The sequence below is a fragment of the Hyla sarda genome, chromosome 6 (genome assembly GCF_029499605.1).
Source record: "Hyla sarda isolate aHylSar1 chromosome 6, aHylSar1.hap1, whole genome shotgun sequence".
In the NCBI taxonomy this organism is placed as follows: Eukaryota; Metazoa; Chordata; class Amphibia; order Anura; family Hylidae; genus Hyla; species Hyla sarda.
In genome coordinates, this window is record NC_079194.1 from 184,146,888 (window position 1) to 184,165,675 (window position 18,788).

The 18,788-nt window shown below is 42.2% G+C and overlaps 1 protein-coding gene and 1 long non-coding RNA gene across 6 annotated transcripts in view; one reads left to right on the forward strand and one right to left on the reverse strand.

Annotated features, from left to right (window-relative positions):
* The window catches only part of ANKRD11 (ankyrin repeat domain containing 11), a 421,326-nt gene extending 414,775 nt beyond the window's left edge, over window positions 1-6,551 (forward strand). For all 4 annotated transcript variants that reach the window (XM_056526022.1, XM_056526021.1, XM_056526025.1 and 1 more), the window contains one exon: window positions 2,940-6,551. In XM_056526022.1, coding sequence (XP_056381997.1) covers window positions 2,940-3,125 — 186 coding nt within the window. In that variant the 3' untranslated portion in view covers window positions 3,126-6,551. The remainder of the gene's footprint in view (window positions 1-2,939) is intronic.
* A 7,391-nt stretch (window positions 6,552-13,942) lies between these two features.
* Window positions 13,943-18,788, reverse strand: part of LOC130276535 (uncharacterized) — a 43,735-nt gene continuing 38,889 nt past the window's right edge. For both annotated transcript variants that reach the window (XR_008845158.1, XR_008845157.1), the window contains exon 3: window positions 13,943-14,750. This is a non-coding gene — a long non-coding RNA (uncharacterized LOC130276535). The remainder of the gene's footprint in view (window positions 14,751-18,788) is intronic.

The following is an 18,788-nucleotide window of genomic DNA, read 5'->3' on the forward strand; positions in this document are numbered from 1 at the left end:
CTTGTCTGTTGTTGTCATGCTTTCCTTCTGCTTTTGATGTACACTGTTTGCCCAGTTGTCTTCATTAGTCCAACTTACTTTCTTGTGTTCAGGCTCTAAAGAACCTCCGGTTCCTGTGTTAATGTATTTATTTAATTTTTTTTTTTTTTGAAATTCAGCCAAGTCTCTCCCTCCCACCATACCTTTTGACCACAAGAAAGGAGGGAGAGTAGTGTACACAGGAACAGGATGTACACCAGAAGGAAAGTTGGGCTAATGACGACAACGGTAGACACCCACTTTAAATAGATGGCCTTGACGTGGCTAGTGGGCTTGTACTTTTTGATCAAAATGTATACTAACAACCTGTTTTTGAACTAATGCTGAGAAAATCCACAAATTGTGGATGTGCGACCATGTATGTTTTCTCTACTTGAATTCACAGTATTAGCCATCTTATGATTGCTATAAATTAGAGATGAGCAAACGTACAGTAAATTTGATTCATCACGAACTTCTCGGCTCGGCAGTTGATGACTTATCCTGCGTAAATTAGTTCAGCCTTCAGGTGCTCCGGTGGGCTGGAAAAGGTGGATACATTCCTAGGGAAGAGTCTCCTAGGACTGTATCCACCTTTTCCAGCCCACCGGAGCACCTGAAAGCTGAACTAATTTATGCAGGAAAAGTAATCAACTGCCGAGCCGAGAAGTTCGTGACGAATCGAATTTACTGTAACTTCGCTCATCTCTACCATAAATAGTCCCCTATGGGGACTAAAAAAAAGTGTAAAATAAAAGTGAAAAAGCCCCTCACCTATAAAGATTTTAAATCACTCCTTTTCCCTATTTTAATAATAAAAAAAAAAGGTAAAAAAATTATAAATAATAAACACATTTGGTATCGTCGTGTGCATAATAATATAATGTTAATGATCCCGTATGGGGAATAGTGTAAACGTAAAAAAGTCAAAAATTTCTGCTTTTTGGTGACATCACAAAAAAATTTATAAAAACCAATCAAAAGACACATACGCAAAAGTGGTACTAAAACAAGCCCTCGTATAAGTCTGTGAATGGAAATATGAAGAGTTACGGATTTTAGAAGGTGAAGAGGAAAAAACTAAAATGCAAAAATAAAATTGACTGTGTCCTTAAGGGGTTAAAAGCAGAAGGAAAGCATGAAAGACCACAGAAAGATAGTAGAATTAACTTTATTAACATTTTTTTTTATTTATGTAAATGGATTTCATTTCTGTATAGTACATGGTTAACACTTAAGTCTTTAGTATACACTTCTCAAAAAAAAATAGAGGGAACACTTAAACAACACAATGTAACTCCAAATCAATCATACTTATGTGAAATCACACTGTCCATTCAGGAAGCAACAATGATTGACAATCAATTTCACATGCTGTTGTGCAAATGGAACAGACAACAGGTGAAAATTATAGGCAATTAGCAAGACACCTCCAATAAAGAAGTGGTTCTGCAGGTGGTGACCACAGACCACTTCTTAGTCCCTATGCCTCCTGGCTGATGTTTTGGTCACTTTTGAATGCTGGCTGTGTTTTCACTCTAGTGGTAGCATGAGACGGCATCTACAACCCATACAAGTGGCTCAGGTAGTGCAGCTCATACAGGATGGCACATCAATGCGGCTGTGGCAATAAGGTTTGCTGTGTCTGTCAGCATAGTGTCCAGGCGCTACCAGGAGACAGGCCAGTACATCAGGAGATGTGAAGGAGGCCGTAGGAGGGCAACAAACCAGCAGCAGGGCTGCTACCTCTGCCTTTGTGCAAGGGGGAGCACTGCCAGAGCTCTGCAAAATGACCTCCAGCAAGCCACAAGTGTGCATGCGTCCACTCAAACGGTCAGAAACAGACTCCATGAGGGTGGTATGAGGGCCCGACGTCCACAGGTGGGGGTTGCGTTTACAGCAAAACACCGTGCAGGACGTTTGGCATTTGCCAGAGAACACCACGATTGGCAAATTTGTCACTGTTGCCCTGTGCTCTTCACAAATGAAAGCAGGTTCACACTGAGCACATGTGACAGACTTGACAGAGTCTGGAGACGCCGTGGAGAATGTTCAGCTGCCTGCAACATCCTCCAGCTTGACCGGTTTGGCGATGGGTCAGCAATGATGTGGGGTGGCATTTCTTTGGGGGGGGCCACACAGCTCTCCATGTGCTTGCCAGAGGTATCCTGACTGCCATTAGGTACAGAGATGAGATCCTCAGACCCCTTGTGAGACCATATGCTGTTGCGGTTGGCCCCGGTTTCTCCTAAAGAATGCTAGACCTCATGTGGCTGGAGTGTGTCAGCAGTTCCTGCAAAAGAAAAGGAAGGCATGGATGCTATGGACTGGCCCGCCCGTTCCCCAGAGCTGAATCAGATTTAGCACATCTGGGACATCATGTCTCGCTCCATTCACAAACTCCACTTGGACCACAGACTGTCCAGGAGTTGGCAGATGCTTTAGTCCAGGTCTGGGAGGACATCCCTCAGGAGACCATCCACCACCTCATCAGGAGCATGCCCAGGCATTGTAGAGAGGTCATAAGGGCACGTGGAGGCCAAAACACACTACTGAACCTCATTTTGACTTGTTTTAAGAACATTCCATCAAAGTTGGATCAGCCTGTAGTGTGGTTTTCCACTTTGATTTTGTGTGACTCCATATATAACCTCCATGGGTTGATAAATTTGATTTCCATTGATAATTTTTGTGTGATTTTGTTGTCAGCACATTCAACTATGTAAAGACAAAAGTATTTAATCCGATTAGTTCATTCATTCAGATCTAGGATGTGTTATCTTAGTGTTCGCTTAAGTTTTTTGAGCAGTGTATTTAATATGTAACTAAAATTTTAAAAAATTCCTCTGTCCTGCCTTCAATCTAAACTATTTCAACATTGACATTTGAGTGTTTTTTTTGTTTTGTTTTGTTCCTTGAAGACATGTGTATTAATGAGACAGCAGCATGAAGCAGCAGCTTTGAATGCCGTACAGAGGATGGAATGGCAGTTAAAGATGCAGGAGTTGGACCCAACTAGCCACAAGTCTCTGTGCGTCAATGAAGTTCCCTCTTTCTATGTGCCAATGGTGGACGTTAATGATGACTTTGTGCTCTTGCCAGCATGACAAGGCGGACTTCTTGTTTTTTTTTTTTTTTTTTCTGTTTTTTGTTTTGTTTTTTACTCTAAACTGGCAAGGGCCGGCCCCCTTGGCTTAGAAGAGCTCAGACTTCACTTGCATCTTTTCGCTTGCTGATGAATCCGCTGCTTACAAGAGGAGGAAGCATTTTGATATAACTAATATGGAAATCCCCTTAGAGGAATTGCACTTTCTTCACAGCTTAGGCCCACCACTCCTCCCGGTAGCAGGCAGAGTAAGCTACTGTGGAAGGAGAATGCACAGGCAGAGTGACAGGGAGGAGGATCAAGGTTGCCAAGTGTGTTACCACTATACACACATCTGCTCCATTGTGCTTCAGAGACATCCCAGACAACCAGTGAAGGAAGGAGCACCTGTTCAACATGGTTATTTTGATTTTCAGATTCAGATCTGGTTGTTCATGAACTTTATAAGAGCAGACTTCTATTTGGCTACCCTTTTCTTCCCTTCTCCTCCCTTTTTCTTCTGTTCAATCTTGTCGGTGTGACAAGACATAAATAGCCTTCAGCCGCTGACTACCTCATGTCAGCCTTTAAATTGCCAGGCCTCTGATGCTAAGCAAGGATGGCCTGTCTCTTTTAATTCATAGTTTTTCTTCTGTCCTTTATGCAGATTCTGCATGTAGTTAATACTGGTTTAGGATTCCAACCCAACCCCCGCAAACCATTGGTGATCCAAAATTTTCATTTTAAGAGACAACTAACGCTCAGTTTGTGTCACTTTCCTCCCCTTCTTAACATCTTTTAACCTTGGGCATTTAGTTTCTCTTGTTGGAGAACTTAACTTGAAAACACTACAGAGCCAATACTCCTATATGTATGAAAAGACAAAAAAAAGTATCTGGTAAATTATGTACAGTTTTTATACACATTACCCTATGTACTTTGCTGCCTTCTAGATAAATTATTTTGCAAACACATTACTGCACAGTTGTAAATAACTTATGTACTGTAACATCACTTTCAGTTTTGTGTAAAGAAATAAATGAATTTAAAAAAAAATTTTGTAATATAGTTCACCATAGGCAGCACTTCTCTGAAGAGACTGATTCTGGGAGTATGGATGACAGATGGGCCAAAAAAATAAAAGTTATGTTCGGTATTTTGCTACTTTTTATCTCAATATATGATTTATTTGGTCTGTGCCTGACTTATTTAGTCCTTGTACATCTTGAAGTGGTATAGACCTTATTTTTCAAAAAAAAAGTTTGAATACACACTCAATTCCTCCATGAAGTGTACAGTTTATCTGTTCTGTTAAAGATCTAGTTGGTTTTGATCATTGGTTTTATTTTTATATTGGTACTCATTACTGTTGTATCTGCCAAGCTGCGGCTTAGCATGACGTGTACAGTCTGCTTTAGCACATTTCAGTGATCTGTTGTGAACATACATGTCCACATGGAGGTTTCTTTAAGCTCTGGTGCTTGTCACCAGCTTTCCCAGATATTGTGCGACTGACTTAGTGAAGTCTTGGTACCCAACATCATGGTTCATTAACCAAAAAGCACTGACTGACTCCTGACAATGTACTTTACTTTACTGCAAATTATGTAACAAGTGGTTGTGATCTTTAACTGGATAGAGATCAAAAGAACTGCAGATAAGCTTCAGGTTTAGATGTCAAAATCCTTTAGACCCAGCATAGACTTTTGTACCTACAACCTAGTGCGATATCTATTCAGCCTTTGTAACCACCTCACCCTGATTACAATTTTGCTTCATGATTTCGCTGGTACTCAGTTCCCCTATCCTTTGCATTGGGATGCCGGCTTCTAGTGCAGGTTATCATTGAAAAAAAGACCCTGGGTAATGTGGCATTAGTATGTATAACATGTCTAGTTCAACTTGTCTACTGCTTGTTGTAAAGACTCATTGAAAACTCAGGCAATGTGATGCCATTCCACCTGGGCTGTAGGTGAGTTTAGTCTACACCTCCTTAGAAATCAGTTGTGTTCTGCTATGTATCTGGACTCTTTGTGCAAACACTGGTAATAGGAACTTCTGGTTCACTCAGCTGTTTTCCTCTTAATGACACCCTTGTTTTACTATGTAGTGTGTGTATTTGTGGCATATTATAAATTCCTACTGTTCTGAAGCCTCTTCTAGGAGGCAGATACAGGTCCATTCTTCCTGGTATGTCTTGCTTGGACGGTGACTTCTACCTAAAAGATGGACTAAACATGGCTTTCCTGGGATTTCCTGCTATCTGAGCTGGTATCAGTAAACATGCTGAAGCTTTTGGATATCTATGTTTACTCCTTCCATTTCCTATAGGTTGTAACATGTAGAACACTGAAAGTGTTTATTTGCATATTTTGTTTTTATTGTGGCAATATGGTTTAGGCTGCTAGAGTTCATTGGCCAATGCACTATACATAATATAGTGTCCTATAAGAATTATAAGAACCCCTCATTAGTGAGAATACTTATAGGCATGTTATATAGAATTATTCAATGTGTAATAACACTGGTCCTACCAGTCTGCACACTGAAAGATAGCATCCATTCAACCAAGTTATGTGGCTTTGCATTGTAAGACAGGGCCAAGGACGTCTAAGTCACTGTTTTATTAGTGACATTTTTTTCCATGTTAAATGAAACAGGCATTTTATTAGGGTTATACATATGTGCATATACTATAGATTAGTAAGTGGCGGTAATATTAAAGGAGAACTGCAGCACAACAGTTAACTTTCCCTGTGCCCGAGCTGCAAAAACAAAACAAAAAAATCAAACTTTAACTCTCCTTCCTACACTTCCCCCATTGCGCTGATATCGCCGTCCAGTAACGCCGGTGCTGCTCAGCTTCCTGCTTCTTAGGCTCAGTACATCACACTGCAGTTAGCATATTGCCAACCGCAGTGATGTCCCGCCTTGGCCGGTGATAGGCTGAGCGTACTGTCATGTAAAGGAGCCCGGGCAGCAGGGAGAAGGCGGGGCCCGAGCTCCTTACATGACAGTGCAGTCAGCGTATCACCGGCCGAGGCGGGACATCACTCTGGGGGGCGATACGCTGACTGCAGTGTGACATTCCGAGCCTAAGAAGCAGGAAGCCGAGCAGCACCAGAGGAACGGGACGCAGATATCGGCGCAACAGTTGAACGTATGAAGGGGAGTTAGTTTTTGTTGTTTTTTCGTTTTTGCAGCCCAGGCACAGGGGAAGTTTAAAAGCGTTGTGGCGCAGTTCTCCTTTAATTGGCATGATCTTTACCACCAATTATCTTCCTCCAGCTTTAGGGTGCATTCCCACATGGCGTATACGCAGCGTGAAAAATTTACGTCAGAAGCGGCAAATACGCTTCGTAGTCCTTGCTCTCTATACACACAGGGCTTTCCAGCGGCAGCCCTATATGTGCAGTGAGTTTTGGAGGCGGAGCCGCGCGTCAGTCACGCCGACACCCGGCCCCGCCTCTAAAACTCACTACACATAGTGCTGCCGCCGGAAAGCCGTGTGTATAGTGAGCAAGGAATACGCAGCGTATTTCCCGCTGCTGCCGTAAATTTTGCGCATCCTTAAACTGATTCTCCAACTAACTTTGGGGTGTTATAGTGGCAGTGACTTGTCTGTAATGTCAGCAAATGACAAAACAGATTTAGGCTAGGTTTCCACACAGGTTTTCTTCTGGCGTTAAGAAAACTGCCACTTACATTTTTGAGCCAAACCCAGAAGTGTATTCAAAAGAAATAGGAAATACAAAAAAAAGCCAGAAAAAAAAACCTGTTGAAACCTAGCCTTAGGGTGGGTTCACACCACGTTTTCTTAGTACGGGACCTGATCCTGCTGGGGGTACTGAAAACCAGGCACTCCTGTATCAAAACCAGACCCGGCCCCCTTCTCATTCCTTTAAATGAGCCGACCGGAGTCACTGTTTGACTCCGGTCGGCTCATTCAGATGAATGAGAAAGGGGCCGGGTCCCCGTACTAAGAAAACTTGGTGTGAACCCACCCTTAGACTAAACACCAACTAAGCAAACACCATTTTGTTAGAGAGACTGCTTAACAACCAGGCTTTTCTATGCTATTGTCAGGCAGCATATCCATAGTAACCAGTCTTTCTCAGATTACAAAGATCCATAGCTAAAGACTGGCTAATGAACAAAGACTTAGCAGGGCATTTGTCTCTTATTACTATATATATATATATATATATATATATATATATATATATATATTTGACATAACAGTATCTTCCTCCTGTGTATGTAGGTGACAGATCCACTTTAATGTGCTGATGTTTGAGCTGGGAGTATTTTTGCTGACCTTTTCCTTGCTGTCTTTCCAATGTCAATCTTCATGGGGTTTTTTTTTTTTGGTTTTCTTTTCCTTTGTTTACCAAGTTTTAACATTTTAAATGTTTGCTGTTTTGGGGTTTTTATATTGAATGTCTATTGTTGCAAATAGGATTTTTTTTCCAACCCTTTTCATATTTACCCTTTCCAATACCAGGGCCTCAAGTCTTTCCACAATCAAAACTCAAAGTAGCAACTATTATTTATTCTTCTCTCACCTGTGGTATGATTCATGTCTCAGCAGATTGTAAATTTCCCTTATGTAATGGTTTTACGAGACATTGTATATATGTAAATATCAAGCTAGCAGGTCGCTCCACATCTTTGTTACAATTCACTTCCGTACAGTGTGTGGATTGATACAGCAGCCAGATTGCGTTCTTGGTAAATGTAACAATGTAATTTTTTTATTCCTTTTTATTTTCCACTTGTTTATGTACATATTGTTTTGGCAGTGCTGGTGCTGCCTTTGCACTGCGCTGCCCTTTTGCGGTTCAATCATTCAGCTGTATACAACTTCCTTCAGAATACAACACAGTAAAAATGTTATTTTCTACAATTGCATGTACAGAAGAAGGCCAGAAATGCTCTTGTCCCTCAGAGATAATGTTCATAAATAAATTAAACAAAAAATACATTGATCTGTGTTTGATTTTTCTTTTTTTTTCTATTTGATAAATCTAGTGAAGCATGGTATTAATATTGCTTTAGTGAAAATGTCTTATAGCTAGATCTGTAATGCACTTTTTAAATTATTAGAAGTTGGATATTACTGTATACAAAAGTTTGTCTATGCACTATGACAAGTTGGGTAGTAACTGGATTTCTACTGCTGCACTTCATGGACAGCTACACCTTATGATCTGTAAAACACATATATTGCATTATTTGGCTGTTTCACTTGCGTGCTTGCAGTCCATTAACAGGTAGCTAGCTACAAGCGGTCAACTTACAACTGCTTTTTTAGTGAATTAGCTAAAAATTGTCCTCATAGAGAACACATCTAGACACTTACATAGGACTGACATGTAAAAAATAGCTGTTAAATGGCCTGACATGCGTATCTGCAACATTAAGGAATGTGAAGTCACGGTGTTCCTTAGGCCTACAGAGGGGACAAAATTGTAGATTGTAAGGGAATTATTTTAACCACTTAGTGACCACACCGGTACATGTTGGGTGGTCACTATCTTACAGCAGACACTTACTGGCAACTGCTGGGACTGGACTTGTCTGATTCTGGAGTTGCCCGCTACCTCTTGATAACGCTACGTTGTAGCGAAACATGTTGAGGGGGGCAGAGTGGATATTTTAACCATGGCAGCGCTTCTGCTCCTAAGCATTAACCCTGTATGACCTGCAGGCATACAGGACAGTTCATTCACAAACAAGAAGCAAAACTAGCAGAGAAGTCTGCATTGAGAATCTAATAATCAAAGGATAACTGGAGCAAACGGCGCTGTTTGATTTTAATATATATGTGTAGAAAATAATAAAGCTTATGGGATTTTAATCATAATAAGTAGTATATGGGAAATTAGGTTTTTTTTGGATTCCCAAAAGGGAATCTATTGGAAATAAGCATACAAATTTAACCCTCCATATACTGGTCTTACCAGGTATAGTTCTCTACATGCCACAATCAATAGCCATCGCAGAAACTAAGTCCTCATGTTATACTCCTTTATTTATGGGGAACTTGCAGAGTAAGAAAACAGAAATAGGGGAAGACTGTGATTTAGAAGGTGTATTGGTTGCTTCTTTCTGTAAAGATCTTTCTGGAAATCTTCTCTTTCTGGTGGAGAATGTATAATTCCTGGTTAAGGCATTAAGAGCCTGTGGAGCTGGAGGAGAATAGAGAGCTGCAGACCACTCTAGATAGGCTGTTTGAGCGGCTTGCCCCTAAGAAGAGCAAAGTCTTCCTTATCTAGTGCCAGTCCTACAATGAGTTCCACTGAGTCTATTGGACCCAGGGAGCACCTTCAAAGGGGAGGCAAACTGCTGCCCTGAGAAGATTCGACATAAGAGGTCAAAGGTGGCAGCTTTGGACACCGGCGGATGGAGGTAAACGGTAGGTCGCCACCAGAACCCCCTCGCGCCAATGCCCCCCCCCACCACCACCACCCAAGGCGCAAGAACATTTCCAAATAGAACATTTTTTAAATATATAAGCATTTTACTCTTCTACCAAAACAGCACAATGTCTTGAGCCAGCCCTGTCTTTATTCATAACATTGCTAAACTTATAGAAAGGGAATGGGGAAAAAAAGTTTTCAAATTAATTGGTGCCAGAAAGTTATACAGATTTGTAAATTATTACTTGCATTTAAAAACCTTTAGCCTTCCAGAACTTATCAGCTGCTGTATGCTCCAGAGGAAGTTGTGTAGTTCTTTACAGTCTGACCACAGTGCTCTCTGCTGACACCTCTGTCCCAGTCAGGAACTGTACAGGGTAGGAGCAAAGCCCTATAGCAAACCTCCCCTGCTCTGGACACAGAGGTGTCAGCAGAGAGCACTGGACAGGCTAAAAAGAACTACACAACTTTCTCTGGAGCATACAGCAGCTAGTAATTATTGGAATGCTTAAGGTTTTTAAATAGAAGTGATTTACAACAACAATTTGAAACTTGTTTTTTTCCTACTTGAGTACCCCTTTAACCCCTTGAGCACCAAGCCCATTTTGACCTTAAAGGGGTACTCCGGGGAACTAAACCCATAGCCCATCCTTTCCTATTCGCAAAGCTATGTATTTGTCTAAATAGAATTTATTAGCTATATAAAGCAGTTTTCCTCTTTCAGCTGTTACTTACATGTAAGGAGTATGAGAAAAACCTCTTCAGATCCAGTCTGTCTCCTCAGTGAAAGTAGACCCCTCCCTTCAAGACAACATAACGTGATTCTGTCTGGTCTAGGGCTCTGGCTGTACAGCCAGACCTCCCCTCACCCTCCTCTCACTGTGTGCCGTGAGAGAAGCTCATTGAAGATTCTCCTCAGCCCTGCTCATTTTCTGCTGACTGCTGCCATTCAGAGCACAGCATGTTTTATTGCTGGGGCAAAGGATAGTCTGAAAGAGAAGTCATGTAGTGTGTGAGGCTGACTGTTTACAACACAGCATGCACACAGATAGTGAAAGCAATTGGCTGGCAGCCATTACAGAGCTGCACTGACTTCTGGGAGTTGTTCTGTGCTGCAAACAAGGGGGGGGGAAGTATTTAGGAGACATCAGGGGCCAAAGGAGCTGCCAAAACCACATGGATAGACACATAACGGGTATTGTGGTGGCTTTGGGGCATTTTTATTTTTTTAACTTCCCCGGAGTACCCCTTTTAAGGACCAGGCCTTTTTTTTTTTTTTTCTTCATTTTTTCCCTCCTCCTCTTCCTTTAACCCCTTAAGGACCAAGCCTATTTTAACATTAAGGACCAGGCCAATTTTATTTTTGCGTTTTCATTTTTTCCTCCTCTCCTTCTAAAATCCATAACTCTTTTTTATTTACATCTACAGACCCATATAAGGGCTTGTTTTTTGCGTGACCAATTGTACTTTGTAATGAAACCTCTCATTTTTACCATAAAATGTGTGGCGAACCCAAAAATATATATATTTTTTTAGGGAGGAAGTTTAAATGAAAACCACAATTTTGGAGGGTTTTGTTTTCACACTGTACACTTTACGGTAAAAATTACGTGTTCTTTATTCTGTGGGTCAATACGATTAAAATACCACCCATGGCTAGATACTTTTATATTTTGTACCGCTTAAAAAAAAATCTAACTTTTTGTACAAAATCAGTAATCTAAAATCGCCCTATTTTGACCACCTATAACATTTTAATTTTTCCGTATATTGGGCGGTATGGGGGCTAATTTTTTGCGCCGTCATCTGTACTTTTTATCAATACCACATTTGCATATATAAAACTTTTAGATAATTTTTTATAAATTTTATTTGAATAAAATGTGACAAAAAGCAGCATTTTTGGACTTTTATTTTTATTTTTTACGTTTAATTCACCGTACGGGATCATTAACATATTTTGAAAGTTCGTACATTTAAAGGGGTTCTCCACTGCTTTAACCTTCTTTGTTAGTACTGTGGCTATATGTCATTAACGCTTTCTTTCCTGTTGCTAACGCTACTATATGTGGTTTTTTTTTTTTAACAGACCCGGAAGCTGGTTAATTCCTTAGTTTGCTGGCTTGCCTTGACCACTTTTTTTTTTCTCCCGCCGCCATCTTGCCATCGATACATCACCCTGCAGGGTGTTGTGTGGGAGGCCGGCCTGCCCCTCACTCCGTTCGTGCCCGCCTCCCGCGCTAATGAATATTCTGCCGTCATAAGCGCGCACCTACTTACTTTCAGCTTCTTCTAAGCTGGATGCTGATTGGGCTGCTTGCGGCGAATCAGCTCCGGTGATTGGCGCATGCGCAGTTCGTCCTCGATCGTGAGGGTCATCTGCGCATGTGCCATTGTGATGTCAGCCTCGGGCCTGACGCGCTGAGAGATTGTTAACACTAACCCAGGGCCTACAGGTACCTGTACGGGTTAAGATGTAAATGTACATCCTGGTGCCCTGATACTTAATGCACCAGTGGCATACCTAAGTGTCATACCAATTTTGAAGCGAGCTCAGGTGCTGCACTTGCTTCATAGACTTAGTGATGGCTGCTATCAACAGCTGAGTACTTCGTCAGTTACTGAGAACGGCAATGCCCTGTGGGGACCTAAGAAATGTAAGTATAAGTTTTTTAAACACACAAGCCCTTCTTAATAAAAATCACCCCCTTTTACCTTATCTGAACTATTAAAACATAATGTTAATAATTGTATATAGTAAACAGTGTAAACATGAAAAAACAAAGTAAAAAATAGCAAATATTTGGTCACATCACATCCCAGAAAAATGGAATAAAAAGTGATCAAAGTCATATATGCACAAAAGTAGTACCGATAAAAACTACAGATCATGGCACAAAAAATAAGCCCTCATACAACCCTGTATAAGGAAAAACAAGTTATAGGGTCTGAAAACAGTAATTTTAAACATATACTTTTTTTTTACCGTAAAGTTCACCCTGTTAAAGCAGTACAATAGAAAATCTATGTAAACATGAATATAGTTTTAATCAGTGACCTACTGAGTGATAACTTCATTTTTACCGTAAAGTGCACTGCATTAAAAGGACCCCCCTAAAGTTACAAAATTTTCTTTTCAATTCACCCCCAGAATAAGTTCTTTGCTGCACTGTACATTTTGTGATAAAATTAAAGGTCATTACTAAGTACAATTGGTCACGCAAAAAATAGCCCTCATGGGTCTGTGAATGAAAAAAAGTGTCTTAAAAGGCAAAGAGGAAAAAACGAAACACAAAAATTAAATGTGCTATAACCTTAAGGCCAAAATGGGCTGTGTCCTTAAAGAAGTAGTATTGTGGACAAAAACGTATCCCCTATCTACAGGGTACACCCCCTCCATATAGCTCTATGGGAAAGCCATTCGGCAATCTTTGGCTCTCCCATAGAGCTATACAGAGGGGGCGTGGAGGAGAGTCAGGGCTCCACACAGTAGAACGTGGGGGGGAGGGGCCAGCGCTTGGACCCCCCTGTGACGTGTTTTTGTCCATGATACTTCTTAAACCCCTTAAGAGCGTAGCCGATTTTAACCTTAAGTACCAGAACATTTTTTGCAAATCTGACCACTGTCACTTCATCGATACTTGCATCATTTCGTGGTGAAAAATGTGAAAAGTTTTTAGGGGCATGTTGCATTTAGGAAGCCCCCATGGTGCCATAACAGCAAAAAAAAAAAAACATGGCACACTATTTGGGAAACTACACCCCTCAAGGAATGTAACAAGGGGTACAGTGAAACTTAACACCCCACAGGTGATTGACAAACTTTTGTTAGTGGGAGGTGAAAATAAACTGGTATAAACCCCTAATTTACGCTGCCTCTGCACCCAGGGGATGTCACTGGAATCTAAGGTGATGATGATTTCTTCAGATACCACTTTACTTCATCTCCTTATGTCAGGCCTGTGAAGCAAAAACAGAGACTTACCTCAGATGTTGCCAATACTTGGGATGCAGATCTTGATGGGGAGGCTAGTGGCCAGACGAAGGGGACCTCCTACCAGACTTCGGATAAGGCGGTCTCAGAAACGGCGCTGAAAGAGATGTTACAGCTCCTCCGTTCATCCCTGCTTAAGGACTTCTCTCTGCTTGGTTAGGACCTCAATTGGGAGCTCAATTGTGGTCCTGGACCGTAAGGTCAAACATGTTGAATCCAAAATGGCTTCTTTTGCTGCAGCCCACAATGGCCTAGTGCAGTGGTCTTCAACCTGCGGACCTCCAGATGTTGCAAAACTACAACTTCCAGCAGGCTGTCTGGGCATGCTGGGAGTTGTAGTTTTGCAACATCTGGAGGTCCGCAGGTTGAAGACAACTGGCCTAGTGGATGCTCACAATGCTTTGGACGATAAAGTTACTGCAGTACAGGAGAAGATGGTGGACTCTGAAGACCGCAATAGACGTAACAATATTAAATTCCGCGGCATTCCGGAGACGGTACCTAATTCTCAGCTTGCCAAGTACGTGAAAGAGCTGACCCGTCACTTTTTATCTGATCTGGCGGTGTTTGAACATACCATTGACAGAGCACCTAAATCTCTACCTGATGACCTCCCGAGGGATGTTCTTGCTCGCTACACCTTCTATGAAAACCAAGGACCTACTACTACAGTATTCGAGGAAACGTAAATCCTTACCTGCACCGTAGGATGATATCCAGCTTTTTGTTGTTTTATCAGCAGCAACACTTTAAGCCAGGAGAAATCTTCATTCCCTCACACAGGAACGGATGCCTGGAGATTCCGTACCGCTTGGGCTTCCTGACAAAAATCCTGATTTTGCGTCAGAATAAAATGTACGCTAGCATCTCTATTGAAGCCTGCTTTGAGGCTCTCCTCCAGTGGGGATTCTCCCTCCCCGACCGCCGCAGATCCCCTGATTGCTACTCGGAGATTGGATCCCCTGCACCCACCTGAAGCGCACAGAAGAAGTGGACTCTCCCTGGTCTGTTCAATTTAAGTATGCTATACTCTTAGTAATGGATTCCGTCTATATGACAGCTTCCACTACTAACCCTGAAAATTCAGTTATAAAAAACATGACACATTGAAAAAAATGTGTTTAAAAACAACACTCCCCCCACAGCCCTCCTTAACAATTTTATTTAAATGAAAAAAAACGCTGGTCATCGTCGCAGTCCATCGAATCTGACGTCCTCCGCATTCAGGTATCTGAAATGAGAAGAAAAGAAAAACAAGAAATATATTAGTAAATTTTTTTCTGTCCCCTGGGAAGAGCGCACATAATGCAGCATGTTCCTAAACAGGGAGCCTCCAATTGTTGCTAAACTACAACTCCCATCATGGGGGCTGTAGTTAAGCAACAGCTGGAGTCTCCCTGTTTGGGAACACACTGCCAGAAAGGCTCTGTTCCCATTATGCAAAACGCTTGTGCATTTTTGTGCAAAAAAAACAAGCAGTTAGTAAATTCGATTCTACAGTAGAAAATCCTCTACGGTAAACTTAACCATAGACAAGGCGATGAAGAATTCTATCAAAATTTGTGCAAAAGACGCAAAAACACAAGCATATTTTTTGCTTCAAAAAAAATAGACACAAACCAGCTCTATATACAATAATAAATTCCCCCATTGTGTATTTAGTTACGTGTAAAAGTTGTAATGTGCAGGATGTGAGTTGCACCACAAGAAAATTCAAAAGACTCATCTATGAACATTTTCATAGTTCAGATGGTGTGTCTTTCATGTCAAGGTCCATGTCTGGATTGACTAAACGCATAGCTGAAATACATCAAGGTGACTTGTCTTCATTGGAGGTATGCTGTATTGAGCGTGTATACACATCCCATGAAGGTGGCGACTGGTCTCAGATTTTGTTGAAAAGAGAAGCATATTGGATACTAGTTCTTGATACAAGGTATCCGTTAGGTATGAATTACTGAAATAATTTGGGGTACATTTATTAACCACATTTTACATTTTCTGATTACATATTGAAATTGTGTTTTTATTTTTTTTTTTTTTTTTTTTTTTTTATATTTTCATTGCATTATTTTTTGCTTTTTTGAATATACACTAAGTTTGTTTCTTCTGGGTCATTTTGCTATAAGTCCTTCCAGTTGGAAGGAACTGTACCTGTTTTAGGTGGGGCAATGTTTGTATGTGAGTGAACATCTCAGTATATATAAATCATTCAGAGTGAGCAGATCTTAGGCCATGCCTAACAATATTCGAAACGCGTCAATGGACGACGGTTTTTAACTCACCAGAGCACTTTGTTTTGTGTTTTTTGGATTTTAAAGGCAACATGAATTAAAATCATATATTGTATTTTTTGTGGAGCTGGAGACCCCCCCCCCTTTTTTTTTCCCTATGTTCTTTTTATTTTTTTCAATATAGTTTATTTAATTTCAACATCAGAACTTAAAATAAACATTGACTGTACAATATGCAGAAATAACAAGTGAACGTTTCACGGTGTAGCCCATGTTAGGAAGATCAGCCACTTTTGTACAATATGACAGATTCAGGAGCAGGTCCGGTGAACCGTAATAAGGACAAAAAGCTGGTTCTAGGCAAGTATAGAAACCGGGAATGCTCGGCGCTCTCAGTATAGGGCAAAAGTATGCGAGAGCCTGGGTGCGGGCGTGATCTGAATAGGCTTACCTTGTTGTCTAGTTAGATGTGGTCAGTTTCATGGCTGGGGGTATAATCCACAGGTGAAACTACAGTCAAAGCATAAGATGGGTGTTAAGACAGAAAGAGCTATAGAGGTAAAGATAGAAGCAAGAATAGAAGGGGAGAAGTTGGGGTGGGACTTAAGTTATAGATCTGAAAACTTACCTAACGAGTCGGAACAGACTAGGGACCCCCTTAGCCACCAGAGCCGTCATGTCAAGCAGCAGGAGAAAGGGGTATGGGTACAGTCATGTCTTTGAGAAGGGGGGTATGAGGCTATGTTGGCAGAAGTGGCTTACGAGGGGAGGCATCGGGGGAGTCTTGGTGTTTTAGGTAGCGCGGTATAGTTGGGCATAGGCCGCAGAGGATGTAAAGGTCATGCAGGGCGACAAAGTCATTGTAAATTTATGGATTTGCCTCAGGGATTCTGCCAGTAGTTCCTCCATTCTATGCAGTCAAGAAACTTCTTGGAGCCAGGACGACACAATAGGAGCGGTGTGTGATTTCCATAGTCTCGGTATCACTGTCCTGGCTGCCAAGAGCATAAAGGTGACTAGTCGCATAGAGGGTCCCGGTGTCCCCTCGGGCATTATAGAGAATAGTAAAGGTTCGGGCCTACATTGGAGAAATCCCGCAGTTATGCGAGTTATGAGGGAAATAACCCTGGACCAAAAGGTCGATAAGACGGGGCACATCAGCCAGATGTGGAGCATGGTACCTCGTGCGGCAAAGCATCTCCAGTACAGATCAGAGGTCCCCGGATAAATTGTAGCAAGTAAAGCTGGCACCCGATACCATCTCGAGAGAATCTTAAAATTAATTTCCTGGGCTTTGCATGAAATTGATGTAGAATAGCAACGGGCTAGGGCAGTTTTCCAGTCAGTTTCTGTGATCGGTCGGCCTATCTCCTTCTCCCAACTATCCCTGAAGGGGGCAGGTGCGGGAGAGTGGGTTTGCATGACTAGTGGATAGAGCACACTTATGGTGCACGGTAGTGGTGTATGTAAGAGACACAGTGTCTCGAACTGAGTGAGGTGGAGATGGAGGGTGTGTCTGTTGTGTAAAAATGTTGGAGCTGCGCGTATTGGTATATATGGATAGGGGAGGGGGGATTCCCTCTAGAATGTCTCCTTGGGATTTTAGTGACGTGTCCGTGAGGAGGAATCGGAGCGTGACGTGGTCTCTACTGTGGAACCCTAGAAAAGATGGACAGTACTGAGTCAGAGGAAAGGCGGGGTTGCCAAATAAGGGCATGAGCGGGCCATCTCGGACGAAAAAGGCTCATCAGGATTTGTAGAGGGACTTGGAGATATATGGAAGAGAGAACCGGCGGGAGCACGTCTGCACTCGAGGGATGTGGGGGTCTACGGGGACTCCACAAATGCTTTCAAGTCGCACCCCACAGTCTCAGATTCAAGCGCGATCCATTGTTTGTCAATAGGATGATGAAAGCAGTCTAGGATTCCTGTTAGGACAGTCGCCAGATAATAGGAGTGTAGGTCAAGCAGCGCCAGCCCACCCTCGCATTTTCGTCTGAACAGTGTGCGTCTAGCTAGCCTGGGGTACTTTGTGAGCCCAGACGAAGCTGGATTGGGTAGTCGTGAGTTCTCCGGAAAAGTGACGGGGAGGACAACTGGTAGGCAGGAGAAGAGGTAGAGGAGCCGAGGGAGCACGTTCATTTTAAATGTTAATTCGACCCAACCAGGAAAAGTCCCTCCTCTCCCATTTAGATAAATCAGCACGGATCGTCTGAAGGAGCGGGGGGGGGGGGGGGTAGTTAAGTCGGAAGGCATGAGATAAATTAGATGGGATCTGGACACCCTGATAATTTATGGAGGTGGGTTTCCATTTAAATGGGTATGAGGAATTGTACTACATAAGGAGGAAGTGTGATATTTAGGGCTTCATATTTTGACATGTTCAGTTTATAATTGCTAAAGGGGGAAACGCTTTTGGCCAATAGGGAGGGGAGAGAGATGAGCGAGGAGGAAAGGTACATTAACAAGTAATCGCCGCAAACAGTGCATTTGCTATGGCATGAGGACAAGGAGAGACCCTTCACATCCGGTGAAGGGTGCTCCATACAGAGGACCTAGAGCAATGGGGAGAGAGGGCATCCTTGTCGTGTGCCATTGCAGATATCGAATGGCGACGATAGTTGGCCGTTTATCCTGATTTGGGCTTGGGGGCCCGTATATAGAGAGAGCATGGAGGGGCCTAGGCCTATTTGGTATTTGGTTCAGAGTGGATCTCATAAAGTCCCAGTCCACCCGGTCAAATGCTTTCTCTGCATCCAAGGACAGGAGGAACATGGGTATCTTCCATTTACAAGCACCTTGGATCACAGAAAGTGCAAAGGGTGTTGTCTCTGGCCTCACGGCCTCTAACTAATTCCACTTGGTCCGGGTGAATTAGGAGTCTCATATACGGGGCTAACCTGTTAGCTAGTAATTTTGCATATAATTTGGTGTCAGAATTAAGGAGTGAGATGGGTCGGTAGCTCGTGCAGAGTAAGGGGTCCTTCTCCTCTTTGGGGATTACTGTGATGAACGCTCCTAAGAAGCATGGGGGG